General features: G+C 41.6%; 1 protein-coding gene and 1 pseudogene across 2 annotated transcripts in view; both read right to left on the reverse strand.

Annotated features, from left to right (window-relative positions):
* The window catches only part of LOC105004993, a 5,368-nt pseudogene extending 3,673 nt beyond the window's left edge, over positions 1-1,695 (reverse strand). The window contains exon 1 of the transcript XR_827274.1: positions 1,576-1,695. The product of XR_827274.1 is annotated as a rho-related GTP-binding protein RhoG-like (transcript). The remainder of the gene's footprint in view (positions 1-1,575) is intronic.
* Positions 1,696-9,799: 8,104 nt separating this feature from the next.
* Positions 9,800-18,522, reverse strand: part of AKIRIN1 (akirin 1) — a 9,112-nt gene continuing 389 nt past the window's right edge. Inside the window, exons 2-4 of the mRNA XM_010862817.1 lie at positions 14,290-14,503; positions 11,838-11,972; positions 9,800-10,521 (exon numbers count right to left, since the gene is read on the reverse strand). Coding sequence (XP_010861119.1) covers positions 10,424-10,521; positions 11,838-11,972; positions 14,290-14,503 — 447 coding nt within the window. The 3' untranslated portion in view covers positions 9,800-10,423. The remainder of the gene's footprint in view (positions 10,522-11,837; positions 11,973-14,289; positions 14,504-18,522) is intronic.

Consider the following 18,522-nt stretch of genomic DNA (forward strand, 5'->3'; position numbering starts at 1 on the left):
CAAGCTGGAATCAAGATTGGTGGGAGAAATATCAATTACCTCAGATATGCAGATGACACCACCCTTATGGCAGAAAGTGAAGAGGAACTCAAAAGCCTCTTGATGAAAGTGAAAGTGGAGAGTGAAAAAGTTGGCTTAAAGCTCAACATTCAGAAAACGAAGATCATGGCATCTGGTCCCATCACTTCATGGGAAGTAGATGGGGGAAACAGTGGAAACAGTGTCAGACTTTATTTTTTGGGGCTCAAAAATCACTGCAGATGGTGACTGCAGCCATGAAATTAAAAGACGCTTACTCCTTGGAAGGAAAGTTATGACCAACCTAGACAGCATATTCAAAAGCAGAGACATTACTTTGCCAACAAAGGTCCGTCTAGTCAAGGCTATGGTTTTTCCTGTGATCATGTATGGATGTGAGAGTTGGACTGTGAAGAAAGCTGAGCGCCAAAGAATTGATGCTTTTGCAGTGTGGTGTTGGAGAAGACTCTTGAGAGTCCCTTGGACTGCAAGGAGATCCAACCAGTCCATTCTGAAGGAGATCAGCCCTGGGATTTCTTTGGAAAGAATGATGCTAAAGCTGAAACTCCAGTACTTTGGCCACCTCATGCGAAGAGTTGACTCATTGGAAAAGACTCTGATGCTGGTAGGGACTGGGGGCAGGAGGAGAAGGGGATGACAGAGGATGAGATGGCTGGATGGCATCACTGACTCGATGGACGTGAGTCTGAGTGAACTCCGGGAGTTGGTGATGGACAGGGAGGCCTGGCGTGCTGCGATTCATGGGGTCGCAAAGAGTCGGACACGACTGAGCAACTGAAGTGAAATATGAAACATTCCATTTTAAAAAGTGGGGCAACTAATTTTTTTTTCAAGTGCTGACCAAACAAAACCCATCATGGAAATGGCCCTTGAGGTACCAGATTTCAAACCTTGGATGGAGAGAAAATTACAGACTGGGAAAGCAATTTACTTTGAACTTTGAACATCCAGCCTTACTCTCTTCTTCCCCTCTCTTCTTATTGTTGCACGCTTTTCTGAAGACTCAAATCTGATCATTCAGAAAACACTTCCTGAGCTCTTATCTCAACCATGACCCTTGTTGAGTTCTTGGGATGAAGGCACAGAATGCTGTGGCAAGTGGTTAAAACAAAGATGAATAAAAGGAGAATGCAAAAGAAGGGGGTCATTCATATTGCTTGGGCTCTGTGTAAGGTTATTCAAGAAAAGGTCCAGATTTTTGGGTTTGGCATTCAAGACCATGATCTGACTTCTTTCCATTTCTAACTCCTCAGATCCCATTGTTCACCAACTGGTATTCAATACCCTGGTGTTCTCAAACATCCAGAACTGTTCCCATGCTTGCAAATTTTGTAGGATCATTACAGACTTCCCACTGTACGCCTCAGCAAATGCCTAATCCGTTTTCATCGTTTATCGCACGAAGCTTTCTGTGGAGTCTTCCTGAACTCCTGAGCGTTTACTAGGGCTTTGTTGAGGTCCCACCAGCCCAGTTATACGTATACTGTTTCCTATTATAGATGTTAACTGTTAATACGCCAAGCCCCTCCATTCGGCCCCGGTGTTGGTGCGGCTGTGCAAGGATGTCCATGACAGGGCGCTCCCGAAGATGGGAAAACTACAGTTCCCAGAAATCCTACGCCAGAACTGCGCCTGCGCCGTTGCTATGCCGACCATGGGCGCCAGCTTAGCTTCTTGGGCTTTTTAGTGACTTTAACCCTGCCATGGGGCGGGGGCCGCGTTACCACCTCTTGTATTCCTCTCGTTTATCTTTTTTTCCTTTTTCTGCAAGCCTCTGCTTCTTGGAATTGTAGTTTTACAACGAAATCAAAAGATATTATACACAGAAACAAGCCTGAGCTGTTGCATTGTTCATTCTTTATTGGGGAACCCTGAGGCTCAGAGGCCGGGTGGAACAGGCCTAGGCATTCTGTGCTTCCCCAACAGTCTTGCTCCCATCTTCAAAGAACAAGAGTAAGGCTCAGTGTTAATCGAAGCCCCACCACCCACCCCAACGCCTTCCTGTTCCCGTTCCCCTGAAAACTAGCCTCGCTGCTGCATGAGCTGGGGCTATGGACAGTCACAGATTTAATGACCCCTGGACCTATTTCACGGGACTTCTGTCCTTGATCCTTGATCTGTAGGATTTCCTGTTTACACACCTCAGTCATAACCTGATAAAAGCGTTTAATGCTACCTTTCTGCAGATATGCCATCTATAATTTAGCACATTGGGAACTTTAGGCCTTATCTGATACCATTGTCCAGCAGATTTGAATAAACTGGGTAGCCTGAGGATCCTAGCACAAGTGGAAAAGACAAAGTTTGAAAGCTTTCCCCCCAACCCTCACCCCCAAGCCCGGAGCTATAGGATAGACTCAACAAAAGCAATAAGCAAAGCAATCCGAAAGTGAAAGTAACAGTCCCAAGGCCTGAAATAAAATGGCAGAGTGACTCTTAAAGAGCAAAAGATGTGCCATTTCGGGGGAGGTACAGGTGGAGAAGGAAATGGCAACCCACTCCAGTACTCTTGCATGGAAAACCCCATGGGCAGAGGAGTGTAGTAGGCTACAGTCCATGGGGTCACAAAGACACGACTGAAGGACTTCACTTTCACAGTATGGGGAAAAGATGTAACAAAACCAGGAACCACTGCCGCGGGGAGGAAAGGGGGTGGGGGTGGGGGCGGGGGTGGAGGTGGGGAAGGCTTGTGGGAGGCGTAATTGGATGTTGGTCAACATTCCATCCCTAGAATTAAAGTCCCCTTGCTCTGTTACATGGAGCTTTTTCTTGACTTTAATTAGGCTTCCCAAGTGGTAGGATTACATGAAAACACACTAAGGGACTTCCCCGGCAGTCCAGTGGTTATGGCAGTCCAGTGGTTATGACTCGGCCTTCCACTGCAGGGTAACCAGTTCACTCCTGGTCAGAGAACTAAGATCCCTGAGTGCTGCTAAAGTATACAGAAAACACAGTAAGGCCAATGGGGCTATCTACTGCACCAGACATCTCTCCTCATGAATTAACACACTAGAGTCTGGTTTTATAGACCAATATAGCTTTACCAGTGAGTCAGCCTTCCTGAGTACAGTCAGTTCAGTCGCTCAGTCGTGTCCGACTCTTTGCAACCCCATGAATCACAGCACGCCAGGCCTCCCTGTCCATCACCAACTCCCGGAGTTCACTCAAACTCACGTCCATCGAGTCAGCGATGCCATCCAGCCATCTCATCCTCTGTCGTCCCCTTCTCCTCCTGCCCCCAATCCCTCCCAGTATCAGAGTCTTTTCCAATGAGTCAACTCTTCGCAGGAGGTGGCCAGAGTACTGGAGTTTCAGCTTTAGCATCATTCCCTCCAAAGAAATCCCAGGGCTGATCTCCTTCAGAATGGACTGGTTGGATCTCCTTGTAGTCCAAGGGACTCTCAAGAGTCTTCTCCAACACCACAGTTCAAAAGCATCAATTCTTCGGTGCTCAGCTTTCTTCACAGTCCAACTCTCACATCCATACATGACCACTGGAAAAACCATAGCCTTGACTAGACAGACCTTTGTTGGCAAAGTAACGTCTCTGCTTTTGAATATGCTATCTAGGTTGGTCATAACTTTCCTTCCAAGGAGTAAGCGTCTTTGAATTTCATGGCTGCAGTCACCATCTGCAGTGATTTTGGAGCCCCAAAAAATAAAGTCTGACACTGTTTCCACTGTTTCCCCATCTTAAAACACCTGGAGGGAAGCTGTCAAGAGTGGCCTTCCACAGGAAGCACTCTGCTTTCTGTCCAGGTGCACAGAATACTTCAAGTTTCATCACCTTCCTGCCCAGAGACTGTGAGCCTCTCTAGGGTAAGGGCTGGATCTCTCTTACCTTTGCTGCAGAGAGACAACCTGCAGAAAGCTTAGTTACTTATCTGAGAGTTAAGGAAGAGTTTCAGGTAGTGTACTGACTACTAGCAAAGGGGAGGAGTAGCCACATAATCCATTAGTCACTCATCATTTAAGAGCCAATAGGTAATAGTTCAAGGTGCTACCAACAGCTCAGTACAGTGGAAGAGTCATGTAGACTCATAAATGCATTACACAACTACTTCCTCAGGTCTCTTTTGCCACCCAATTCAGGCATCTGGTTCTATCATTCCCATTTGATTTCCTTCAAACTTAAATCTTGGATTAAACTGTTTACTAGTTTGTATTGCCTCACAATGTCAGCACCATTAAGAGCAGGGACTTGGTCTATCTAGCTCAGTGATATATTCCTAGTGCCTAGAATACAGGAGGTGCTCAATAAGCATTCATCAAAGGGCTACATTAACACCACTTTCAAGAAGGGAGCAGGAAGACAACTGCCACTTGAGGCAGCCATTTGTCAAGTCAGAAGGGATTTAATTCCAGGTAGAACAATAGGGGCACCATGATGGACAGTCTGAGAGGAAAATTTAACAATCCATGCAAGAGATAACCAGAACCTTTAAGAATAACAGGTAGATTTAAGAGAATCTGTGAAAAACAAAACACAGGACAAAACCATTCAACAGCAGCAGCTATGGAACTGGGCTGGATTAAATAAGAGACACGGATAAGACAAGCCAAAAGAAAAAGGATCTTTAAAAATGGGCCTGTTGGAAGTGCACCATGCCCTTCTTAGCCAGGCAAAGCCAGAGCCTCATTTCATCATCCTCCCCCATCAATGTTCAGGCCTTTGTTATCTCTAACTGGACAACAAAAAGAGGCCTGTGACTGGTCTGTCTCTAGTTTGGTATTTGCCCTTCTCTCTGGTACTTACTTCAGTTAGTTTCCCTCAACTCTTCAGATTCCTACAGGGGAAAGGTCAAACTCCCTGTAGTCAAAGCCCCTCATTATCTAACCCCTATTACCTACCTTTGAGCTCTCTTTCCAAGATCCGTTATGCGTTTTCTACTCTGGTTGAAACAAGAATATTGTGCCTGAACACTGGCAGTTTCCCATCACCCAGCCTTTGCTTATTTCAAGTCCTAATTACTACTTTTATCTGAACCCTATTCACCTTTTGAAACCTCATTCCAACACTACCACCCAAAACGAAGCCTTCCCTGACCACCACTGCTACTTAGAAGCACCATCTCTTCTCTCAGTCCACTACCTGTACCCTCACATGACACAGCAGCTTTTACTTTCCCCGCTTCCACTGCTTTGCTAGACTGAGCTCCTTTTCAGGAATCAAGATCCATCTAAGTATTTATTTATGTGATACAAGACAGAGTAGGGCTATTTAACATAACTTGTCAGGCTTTTAAAACTCACAGGGTATTCCCTGGTGGTCCAGGGATTGAATCTTCGTGCTTTCACTGCCACAGGCCTGGGTTCTGCAAGCCACTGCATGTGCCCCCCCGCCCACCAAATCATGTATCTGTCTTCCACAAATAAAGAACTCAGAAGATACCAGTAATGCTTGCTGAATGACTAAAAAACATTCAAAGCCAATATAAACATGTCTTTCCCTACTTTTGTCCTATTAGCCTGAAGGTATACTGGGTACTATGCCTCAGAAAAAGTGGATCAGGCTACTGTCAAGAGCAGCTAAAGAACAGTTGAAATATAAGAATCATTTTCTAAACAGCACAAACTAGTTTTGAGGAATCACTGAGCCAAGATATAGGTAAGAGAGAACCTAGACAGCCTAGAACTCAAAGCTACTCTGTCTCTTAAGGTATTTGCTAACATGGAAAAAGCCCCTGGATGCCTGAATTACACTTTTAGGAACACCATGGACTGAAGGAGACAAAAATCAAAACCTAAGGCTGAGCTAAAAGTGCAAACCCGCCACCACAGACACCTCAAGCAGGGATTCCAAAGTATTACACTTTCAAGATATGGGTGAAACAAAAGGAAACCACTTCTCACATGGACCTGACACCTGGCTATGTGTTACCTGGATGATCCATGGAACCTCCAGCCTTCAATCTCAATTAAGGTTTGGTAATATTCCTAAAAAACAGGCAACCAGATAGCCTTCCTAGGGGCGGATGCTGCATCCTTTTCCGGTTTATTCCTATGAATAATTTTTCAAATATACTGTCCAGCTCACAGATAACCTGGCAGAGACAGAACACTATAAGCAACAGCAGCAAAAACATGAGGTCTATGAATACAGATATTGAAATTTTAGACAAAGTATCACACCATTCCTACAATGAAGAGCTAATTATTTATTTCAAAGTGTGGTTTGGCATTGAGACCTGGAGATTTTTTCCTAGGTAAACCTGCATCTTTTTTCGCTGAAGGTGTCAGCCTTATTCAAAGTCCAGGTTAACTGCAACTATAGAAGACTACACACACCCTCAGGGCCTTTTCAAGGAAAGACTCACCAGGGCAGCACAGACGTCACTGTTCCTTAACAGCATTCAGTTTACCTTGGTAAGCAGAGGAATTTTTCATCAGACCTTGACCTGAGGTGTGACTCTCCCATCCATGATGCACCCCATTTGCCTTTTTTGTAACCTTTCTAATATGTCTATTGATGCTACAGTGCAGGAGCCCAAACACTTTTCTATAAAGGGCCAAAGAGTATTTTCACTCTGTGGACGACACCGTCTCTGGCTCTGGAGTTGCGATGTGAAAGCAGCCACAGATGCAAACAAATAGGTGTGGCAGTGTTCCAGTATAACTTTATCTACAAAAATTGGCCACAGTTTGCTGATCCCTGCTAAGTGAGTAACAAAATACAGATTCACTGAAAGGCATCACTGAATTCAGTTGTCATTCATCTTTTATTTTTCAGTCAAACACTTAGAAAGTACAAATTCTAAGAGAATGTAGATTTGATGTTAACAAGGGGCTATTCATTCTGGAAGTTGAGAATCACCAATGCAGAAAGGGTTTTGGTCTTCCAATCTGATGAAGACCACTGTAAAGAGACCTGCTGTAACATTTTCAAGTGTATATTCTATGTCCCAAACTGTGCTAAATACTTTACATGGAAAATGCAATCTCACATTTGAAAACAAACCCCAATGATGTACATACAATTAACCCTCATTTTACAGACAAGGAAACTATGGCTCAGCAAGTTCAGTAGCTTGGCAAGGCTCACATAGCAAATTAGTGGCAGAGCAGACTAAACTCCAGGGCTACAAACATCCAAAGACCATTCCTGTAACTACTACATGAACCAACCAATCCTCCCTGCTGGACAGAAAACTCACCATGTGGAGAAGGTTGGTCCAAGTTCTTATGTCTCCTGATAGTCTTCTTCTCCTTGGGAACTCCTAACAATTATCACTGCCTCACAAACTTTGATCTCCCCTGTACTCCTCTGACTTAGGTATGCCTGGACACTTACTCCCTTCCTTCCCCTTAAGAGGAAGACTTAACTGAAAGATAATACATGGAATTAAAATTTTTAAAACTAGTTCACTATACACAGTTCTTCTGAGACCACAGGTCCTGGCCCATCCTTACAGGTCTCTGTAGGTTGACTTCTTCCCTTGGCCTTAACCTATTTCCATGAGCCAAAGACACTTCCCTACCTGGGAATTGCCCCTAAGTTCAAAGCCCTAGCAATCAAGTTCTAGAGAAAAAACTCCTTTCACTTGTCTAAGGATCACCTTACATGTCCCCATTTTCTGATCTAGGATTCGTCTTTTCTCTGCATAAAACATTAAACAAACATGTCTAGTCCCTTTTGAGAAGATCCCCAAACCCAGTCATGGTGGTGTGGTCTTATATCCCGTGGCCCCAAAGGGTAACCATATGATGATACAAGAGCCTAACAATACTGGGTGCAGCGAGAGGGTATCTATCTTCTTCCTTAGAGAGACCTACTCTATTTCTCACCCAGAAGCCATTTAGTAGGAATGGGACTGACACCAGCGACAGTGAGCTGGCACCTCACACTGACTCTGTATTAAAAAGGCTTCAGCGAAGCACCATGCCCCAGTCCTGGTCCATCCTTCAGGATGTCGGATGCCGCCACAGTTGCCCTTCCCTTGTTTTGCTGTGACTATCCCACTGTAAGGCCACTCTCATTACAGCCACTGCTATTCTTCTCTTCCAGGAAGAAGTGACTACCCTGGACAAAGAAGAGATGAAACACATTGCCCTTCAAATATGAAGTCAAAATAATTCTTTAATAATTAAAAGATCACTTCCGGGCTTTAAAAAGTCTTTAAATCTTAAACGTAATGTTGAAATGGAGAAATAGTTATAGCAGCCTCACATAAATTATTTGAATTAATAAACATATCACAGTATTAAGAAGGCAAGGTAAACAAATAGCTTAAGTATTTTATTTGTTTGCAACTAAGCTTATTAACACTATATAATGAAAATGTACAAAGAATAATGTTGTTGTTTTGGTTAGATTTAAGTCAAAGACATTCATTAATAAGGAATCTTCGAATGTGAATATTCCAGAAATTTTTCTAAGCCATATATATGATCAGGACAACTGTCTCTGAATATTACCTTACTTTGGAAGGTACTGGCATATGTTTGAATTAAACTCAAGTTTTGTTTTGTTTTTCCCCAAAATAAGCCTTAATTAAAAAAACTAGTCTATATTCAAACTAAAACAATTTTAATAGAACTTTCCTTTCCAGAAACAATAATAAAGGAAACAAGGCATTTTGTAAAATGTGGTCCTGAACAAGTCACAGTAAAAAATAAATGTATACTTAACTTCCACCTCCTCAAAACAGAGGCTACTTTCTGTTCCTCAGCCTTGGAAATAAGGTGAAGAACAGTCTGTAAGCAACTTTGGGCAGGGGTTGCCAAAACAAAGCTTAAGCAGTTGAACATGGACATCTCTTAAAAAGAATTTGGGGGAACCTGACCAAAGGATCCAAATTCTATTTTTAATAATTGATACAAAGGTGAAGTGGCTCCTCCCAAGCAGCAGTGCCTCTGGGGCCTGTCCCAGCCCGTGCCCACCTTTGTTATGCTCCCCATCAAACCCTGATGCTCTTGTTCCAAAGGAGACTTTTTCCTTCTGAGAGGTTCAGTGTCCAGGGAGCTCCCGTGTGAATGAGGTGAGCACAGACTCCACGTGGGTTTTTAAGGCTTGGAGTCAAAGTAATGTTCTAACACGGCGAGGCAGAATCAGATGTCAAGTGGCCTGTCTCCAGTTTGTTCTATTCCTCACCACACATTTGTAGACTTAGGACCACAGACCTTTGCTATGTCATCATAATCACATCTAATGTCCATCCTAACTTATGATTCATATTCTGTGCCTGGAAACAGTCCCTGTATTTAACAATAATACCTACACATAAAACAATCCACTGTTACAACTTATATGGTCACAAAACATTAATGATCTTCTGTAGACCAAGCAAATGTTTTTAACCATAATTGTCGTGCATCAAATTCACAGCCAGAATCCCCAAGATCAAAAAAATTTGCACAATACAAATAATAACTTAAAATACACATACACACATATACACACACTCTCACACACACTTCTTACAGAACTGTGCTTGGGGAAACTCCATTTGTTGAGTGCCACTGAGGGCATATTTTTGCTAAACTGCTGCTCCAGGTGTTTTTGTTTGAAAAATCTATCACAGTAGGGCACAGCTGTTTATTCGATGAGCAGAAAAGAAAGATATGCTTGTGGCAACCAGAAAGTTTTAAGGTCTTTCAAGTTGTATAAAATGGACCTGCAGAAACATTTAAGTGTTCTCAGGATGAAAAGTTGGAGCTGAAATGTGATATCAAACCAGTTGCAAAAAGTGTACAGCAGCCATCTCTTGAGGTCAAACCTGGTACCCAGATATGCAAGAAAGCTTCAGGACACATCTATAAATTAGGAATAAAAAATAAGAGTTAAGAATACTAAAAATATAGGATCATGCATTTTTAATATTAACTAATGATGAATATGATAAACAGTATGGAGGGTATGAATCACCATTCAAGAGGTCCTAAATTTGCAAGAATTTAAGAGAAGATAATTCTTAAGAACTTACATATATAGCTGTTTATAATTTACGTTTTGAGCAACCAGTAGTGACAAAATCTTTACAATTAAGAAATTCTGACCACACACTTGATAAGCTACCTTAAGGACTCAATTTTCATAAATTAACAGCTGAAAGTATCTTTCTGAGGGAAAAATCAGATAATAAATTGGCACTGAAGTCAGACTACCTGGGTTTTAATCCTGGCTGAACCACTAGCAATATGAGCCTGGACAAATTATTTAACTTCTTTAAATACTCTTACCTTTAAAATGGGACAAGTAGCAGTTTATCCCTCACAGGGGAATTATGGATTAAACAAACTTTGGGAGGATTTAAATGGTTCAGCACAGTGCTGGACATACAAGTATTCTTTAAATGTCATCTATTATTTTACTTCATAGGGGCTTTTGGCTCCTAAGAGACAAGGTACCCAGTGTCAAAATCTTGGCTCTTGAAAGTTGAAAAAGTCAACGAAAGACTTGGCAATACTTACAGCTTGTTGGCCTTGTCCCATATCGTCGCATAATCTGATCATGTGTGAATTTCACAAAAGATTCATATTGTTCTGTGAGGGGAAAGACAGTATATACTATCCCCAGAAACTCTCCCACAGTTTTTCAAGAATCAAGGGTCAGAATCACATATAGCTTCCCATTTAACATTACCCACTCTTAGGCCCTCCTTATAATGGTCACTCTGAGATCTATTCCTTTTTCTCAGGTCCCAGAGCCAAATCCCTAGCTCCTAGGTTTGGTCACTGATCATCTCTAACATTTTCCTAATAATCTCACCCCTGCCATAATTTCATCTCCTGCTAATGGCTCCCCAAGACAGGCAGCTATGCATACTACTACAAGTCAGCAAATCTTAGTGTATCTCCTATAGGACATGAAGCTTGAAGCTCTTTTCTGCACTTTATCTTTGCTATAAATTTCAACATACACATTGAGTGATAGAGGTGGAATGGCTAGAAAGCTAAGAGAAAATGCCACAGTACCTAACTACAGACAGTTCCACAGAAGTTACCTTCTGAAGGGGAAACTCAGTAGAAAGACAGAAGGCAGTCTGACATCCATGAACAAAGAAGTCCAAACAATTTTGGAGTGGGGGCGGAAGATGGGAATGACATACTACAGCTTCTTCTTATAATACACACCATTAGTGTATTAAAGGATCAAAGAGGTTCTGCTATAAAGAAATTCATTTAACACTCTGTTAAGTCAACAGTTCTCAATTTAAAGCTGACCTACTGACATTCTGTAATGTAGGCCTAGTGGTGAGAAAACAATACTGTTACGGGAAGAAGCTGTTGCCTAAAAACCTCTCTGATCACATCATCCTCTCTCACTAAACAGGTACTACTTTCTATTCTTGATTTAGATACCTTCCTTTTACAAAAGGCTTTACTTGTTGCCATCACTAATCACTCTGTTCTAGCCTGAGCAGTGCTTTCCAGACATTTAAGTACCTCTAAATCACAAGACGCCCGACTTCCACACCCACAAAGAAACTCCCACCAGAACTCTGAATCTGTCGACTATACTCTTTCCAACCACCTGATGGGAGGTTAGCATGATCCCCACCCACGTCTACTCACCAGCTATTCCAAATAACCTTCTCAATGCCTTTATTCATATGGAAGATTCTTGAAAGAAAAGCTTGGCTTGTTTCGAAAATGCAAATGAAAGTCCTTCCATACAATGTATAAATAAAATGCTTAGAATCCAAAAGAGAGTAATTAAGGAGAGTAACTTAATACTTAAAATTCATTGAACTCTCTGGTATTAAGTTTTATGCTTTTTCTAAGTTACCATTTACTTAGCCGGGATTAATCCTTACTGAATCCTAATAACAACGGTCATAGCCACTGCGTCAGCCTACCTGCTAGTTTAGTATTGAGGATTTGCTCATATTCCTCCCGAATTTTATCTTCATAGTCTTTTAAGAGACGCTCACATATTATTCCAACTTGTCGGAGCGTAAAGGTGGGCTGGTCCTTTTTCATCCAGGAGGAACCTGGCCAAAAGACAAATCTAGTTTACATAACACATTCCAGCTGTAGGGTTCTGAATTGGTAACTAAACAAAGGGTCCTAGAATACAAAAATTGTTTTAAAAAATAGTAATTTCCACTACTTGACAACACATGAAATACTTTCACAAAATTCTGTTTCTGACATTCGTTCTACAAGGCAAATCTAGTAGGAAGAAAGTGTGTTCAAGTGTGCTAGCTTATCTGCACACAGAAAAATGGTTCTGATGCCATTAATAATCTGAGCCCATACAGAATGCTCACCTGGTAAAGAACAAAAAGGTGAAAGCTGATAGAAAGACTGGATTAGAGAAAACAGATTCACAGTGTAAGAGCTGGGCTTCCCTGGTAGCTCAGCTGGTAAAGAATCCGCCCACAATGCAGGAGCCCCGGTTTGATTCCTGGGTTGGGAAGATCCCCTGGAGAAGGGATAGGCTACCCACTCCAGTATTCTTGGGCTTCCCTGGTGGCTCAGCTGGTAAAGAATCCGCCTGTAATGTGGGAAACCTGGGTTCGATTCCTGGGTTGGGAAGATTCCCCAAGGAGGGCATGGCAACCCACTCCAGTATTTCTGTCTGGAGAACCCCCACAGTCCAAGGGGTTGCAAAGAGTTGTACATGCCTGAGCAACTAAGCACAGCATAGCACACATAAGAGCTACCCTGATCCTTGGAGATCATCTACACCTATGTTTAATCATGGTGGTACATCATAATTATCTGTAGAATAAACAACAACAAAAAAGATACATATTGATTTAATTCTGGGGTAGAAGGGCTTGGGGACTGTTTAAGTTACACAGGTGATTCTGATAAGAAAGAGCTGACCTGCCCGATATAAAAAACTGTTAAGTCACTGACGTATGAAGGAAAGAGACAATTAGGCACTAAAAATCTCATCCTTGATCCCTTTTAAAACTAGGTTGAGGAAAATGAAATGTTCCTAAGATTGCAGCTGGAAAGCAAAATTTCCACTGGGATGCCAGATGGAAATTGGCTTCCTGACCATGATAAAAGGAGCAGCTCTGTCCCAGTTCTGAATTTTCCTCAAAGCTCAGCCTGAAATCTGTTTCTTGAGCCCTCTTGGTCTATAAACCAGTTAAATTATTTATAATTGTTTCTCTACTCATAATATTCTATTACATCAAAATTATATTACTAAAATCCCAAGAGAATATTAAGGAGACTTGCTAGTTACAATCACTGAAAGATCTATCACTCATGTATGTACAATTAATTGGAAAGGGTGTTGTCTGAGAGCCAAGACCTCTGGGTTAGAAGACAATTGAAATAAAAATTATTTCATGTGAAATTCACATAAAAGGAACCATTTTAAAACTGAACAATTCAGTGGCATTTAGTATAGTCATATGGAGAAGGCAATGGCACCCCACTCCAGTACTCTTGCCTGGAAAATCCCATGGACGGAGGAGCCTGGAAGGCTGCAGTTCATGGGGTCGCACAGAGTCGGACACGACTGAAGCGACTTAGCAGTAGCAGCAGCAGTATAGTCATAATGTACAACCACCACCTCTATCTAATTTCAAAATATTTCCATCACTCCAAGTAACACCACTTACCCATTAAGCAATTTGTCCCCACTCCCCCTACCTCCTGGCTAACATTAATCTGTGTTCTATAAGGAGACTAATTTTAATCAAGGCAATTTAAAACTCTACGAACTGTTAAAAGGAGAATATTCTGTGAGGAAATAAACTCCTCTACTGTTAAAGTAGGCAGAGTTCACTACCAGAGGTGATGTTTGAGCCCCGGCCTGTTGACTACTTGCAGGGACTCATGGCTGAACTATGTGACCATGAAGGTTCCCTCCAACCCTGAGATGCTATTTTTGAGCACATCCTCTCTGACCACCTGTCGATGTTATAGAGCAATGCTGTCACACAACGTTCTCCAATAACGGAAATGTTCTATAGTGTTGTCTAATACAACAGTCACAGGTGGCTGTTAAGTATTTGAAATATGGCTACAGCAGTTGAGAAACTAAAATTTTATTAAATGTTAAGTAATTTAAAATTAAACAGCTACATGTGGCTACTGGCTATGGTACTAGATGCTGCAGTTACAAAGGGTACTCTTGAACTGGGTGGAAGGAAGGTCAATCCAATCAATCTAAGGTCTTTTGTAATTTCATGACTATGGTTTTAAAAGTATTTATAAGCAGTAATATAATGTATACACTTTACCAATTTTATTACTTAGATGAAATCAATTCTGGCTTAGGAAACCATTTTAATTACCAATTACAAAGTCTTGAATGGATTATGCACACTAAAACATGCTTACCTGGAGAACTAGGTGCTGTGAGTGTTGAGGAGTGAGGCTGACTTTCCGAAGTACAAGCTTCACTCTGATTAAGAACAACTTCTAAATGTCTCCACCTCTGATAACGACTATATTCTTGTTTTATGTTCTGAAAAATTTGCTCTAATAAAAAAGAAACACACTTGAGCATGCACTTTATTGTTACTTCTTCACGCTTCCTGTCCCTTTTTCCATGTTATACATATTAACAAGAAAAATGTTTATACCAGATACAGCACTCCTCTTATAACCCCCGAAGTGCTTCCTCTTATTGCCACTGTTTCAATAATTACATAGCGTAGCAGCTATTTTGGCATAAACCACCCAGATATTAATAGTTCACTTTGCTTCTTTTCTTGTGACAATGATGACCCGATCTGCCGTTTGCTGTAGGATTAACTAGGACAACTTACAGCAACAAATAAACAAACAAAGCCATGCTTCACCTAATAAAGAGCTATTTTTGATCTCTGTTGAGTTGCACAATTTCACAAACCAGGGAATTAAGAGTCTCTTACTACCCAAGGGCTTCTAACAATGAAACTCTTATACTGTTTGGAATTTAAGATCTCTGGGGAAGGGGACAGTAGAAATCATTAGGTTCACAGCTTGGACATTGACCAAGAGAAGATCTGACATTATTGCTTGGAATGGGTGGTCAGAGCTTAGCAATAAATTTTCTGATCCTATAAGAGGCAGTATTTGGTAGGATTCAGATTACTATTCTGTGTCAAGGTAATAAATCAATTTGCTAATGCTATTAAAGGGAGTCCAAAACACACAAATCACTAACCACCCTGAAGGCCTCTCCCAGAGACAATACAGAATCTGAAAGGATGTGGTTTTCAAGTTTTCTGGTGTGTGTGTTTTTATATGTATTTTTTTTGCGGGGGGTGGGGTGGGGTGAGTAAAACATATATTCACTTTCCACATAACAGAGCTTCCTCATAAAAAATGAAAACCAGGAAGCTGTATCACTCCCCTACTTACATTATTCTTATACTTGCTATAACCATATATTTTTTAAAACAGGGGTAATTGCCAATAATGCCATTGCTTCCTTCCTACCTATGTGACTATGACCCTGGGAAATCATTCAGGATTAGTTGCCTAGTACTTCAAAACGAATGTTAAATGTCTACCCAAAAAGTTGTGAGCATCTACACCAAAGACATTAATAATGCCATAAGAAGTGATGATACAGTCTGACACGAGCTCAATGTAGCGCCACACACAGCTCAACTCCAGAATTCTCAGCCTGAACACCAGAAAAATGTAGGATTAGCAACCCTTTCCTTTCACAGTGCTATGAAGTTCATGTTTTAGATCCCTGAATTTATGAAGTCTCTGCTTCATCTTCAAAATGTATTATTCTCCAAGCACATACTTGCCAGAATCAATACAAGGATGTAAGGAACTGCAAAGACTTGAAACAAGAAAGGACAAGTATGAGGACAACGCTCATGAGAACAGAAGGTCTTTGATAAACTAACCGCCTCCTGTACAACAAAGTGAACAAACGGAAAGACACAACATTAAGGCTGGCAGAAGGACTGGCAAGTCCAAGAGTCCAAACACGGTGTGCACAGGATAAAACGAAGTAGCTGTGATTTTCTTCCCAAGAAGGCCACATAAAACAGTAAAACACATTAAAAAAAAAACTTAACAGTGGATAATAATTTAAATTCTTGCCTCCCAGTATTATTTGAGATTGTGCTTCTAGGTTATACCAAACTAAACCCATCTTCAAAATTCTACAATAGCTTCTGGTTGCTACAGACCAAATTCAAACTCTTGAATATGGTATCCCTTGCCTTCAAGACTTGGCCCCAAATTACTTTTCCAGTTCCATTTCCCACTACAACACTGTTGCCTTAAACTACCCTTTCTTTAACCTGTGGGTTTTCTGGCCTTTGCTCTAGCACTTTTCCTTTGCTTGATCTGAAGATGTCTCTCCCACTAACATTACTCAAGACTCAGCTAAAATGTTATTTCTTTCTGGAAGTTATTCTCCAACCCTAAAGTCATGATCAATTATTAACTGTTTTACATCTAAACTCAATCCATGTTTACAAACATCTCCTGGAGGTCAGCAAGCCCCTTCCGTGGCTGGTATCCACCTAGTTTCTTTAAATACAAAAGGCTTAATTTTATAGGCTCCTTCCACAAAAAGTGCTATAATATATCCTGCCCCTCTTTTTAAGTTCAGGAAGAACAGTTTCTTGACTATTTCTTAGAGAACTTTTGAGTTAAATAGGATATTTTAAAATGAAGTCACTGATTTTAAAATTCACTCTTCTATTAGTTGGCTTTATTCCTCTTGCATAGCAACTAATATTTTCTCCCCCATTCTTCCATTTTAATCCATAAGGCATCTTCCACTTAAGCCAAAGCAACAAATCATATTGGTTCTTTCATGCCAGAATCATATTCTAATAAGCATTAAGAAACATAACTGATCAATCTTTACAAATGAATATTTTAAATAAAATACTTTCACATAAAATGACCAAGAAATCCATGCAAAAATTTTATGATTGAAAAAACCCCCAACGACCCTAGTATAGACTGCCATATTTAGGCTTCCAAATACATTCAGCAATTACTTACTAAGCATTTGCTATATTGTAAACTACACAGAATTAATCTAGATTGTAGTACTGGAAGAAATAAAAAATTTGCATAAAATCCATCAAGATAGGTGAGGCAAGTATTAATTCTATTTTGCAGAAGAGCGATCCAGAAAGATTATGTGACTAACCTTGGGTATCTTTAGCAGTGTAAGAAAAATCTCTCTCTTCAAGAGGGTATCTATGTCCCCTGCTTTTGCAAACATTATTTCATTCAGTACACAAGGCTTTGCAACATTAAGTAATCAGACAACTAAAATAGAATAGAGTTCCTTATGGGGCAGGGTTAGTCAGGTAAGGATGGAAGACTTGAAGAAATAATTGTATTTATTAGCAAACAGGTGAAAACATCATGTTGGAAGTCCAGGATAAGGCACAGCCAAGTGGGGCTGGGGGGAAAAAAACAAAGGCATAGTTTCGGGAAAAAATGTATAAAAGACTGACTAGGCAAGAAATGGCTATAGCAGATAAACCCTTTAAATGCCAAGGTAAGAGGAGAGGTGAGGTGAACATGAGTAAGGACACAGTGCCTAGGAGAGCCTGGCTGGCTACCGCTGGGATCTTGGTGTGAGAGGATGAGGGCCTCAAATCTGCATTGTGGATATGCACTATGCAGAGTGGGGAGGAAATAATGGCTAAAGACACTGGTAACTGAAAGGGGTAAGCAAAGAGATTTTAAGGCAACCTCAAGGTTTTGCTAACGCTTGAGGAATAGAAAAACACACAAAGAAATGAGTTGCCAAAGTCCAGTTGTGAGCCACCCCCGCTCCATTTCCGGGAGTCCTTTAAAACTGCTAAATATTCATTCTGATGCACCTTTCCCTCTATTCTTGCGCTGTGGTTAGGAGCCGAGTTTTTTTCTTTCGTTTTTAACTTTATTGTCACACCAGTTCTCGTCTTTTCCTAGCCTGTGTGGAAGGCCTTATTGAAGGAGAATCTCTGTTACGGATAATTGAATTTCTGCTTCCGGAGCTTCTGTATGTTGAAGGATTCTCAAATTCTAGCTAACGATCTACCGATTTCAAGCCATATATGGTGCAAGACAATAGCCATACAATAAAAGAACATGGCCAGTCTCTTAGAAACAGGTTGAAATCGGATTCCACGACTTCCGAGGGCGGCCCGAGATCACCAAAGACTTCTGGAAATCAGGTCTCCCTACAAGACCCAGCACAGTGCTGCATAGCACGTTCTCAGGCCCCTTCCCAGTAACCCGCCCCCAACCCCCGCACCCTCAAGGCCAGGTTCGTGAGTAGAATCCAATTTTCCATGGCCCACTGGATCTGCAGGGCGGCTCAGTACAGGGGAGGGCAGCGGAGAAAGGAGAGGCTCTGAGGTCTGGGAGGGCCCCGAGCGGCCGGGGCTATTTCCATCTTGCTCCCGCTGCCCACCCCTCTAGGCTCCCCAGCTTCAGGAAAACCGAAAACCGACTCTGTGGCCCTACTACCCCTCCCGGATGTCTTCCATCCCCGGAAGCGACAAGGCCCAGCGGCACCCCTGTTCCCTTTTCTCAGGGCAAAGAAGGGGTCTGCAAGTGAACTAGCTTAGCGTTCATGATCTTCTCCCACCCCCACTCCACCCCCAA

The sequence above is a fragment of the Bison bison genome, unplaced genomic scaffold, assembly GCF_000754665.1.
Source record: "Bison bison bison isolate TAMUID 2011002044 unplaced genomic scaffold, Bison_UMD1.0 scf7180017864484, whole genome shotgun sequence".
Lineage (NCBI taxonomy): Eukaryota > Metazoa > Chordata > Mammalia > Artiodactyla > Bovidae > Bison > Bison bison.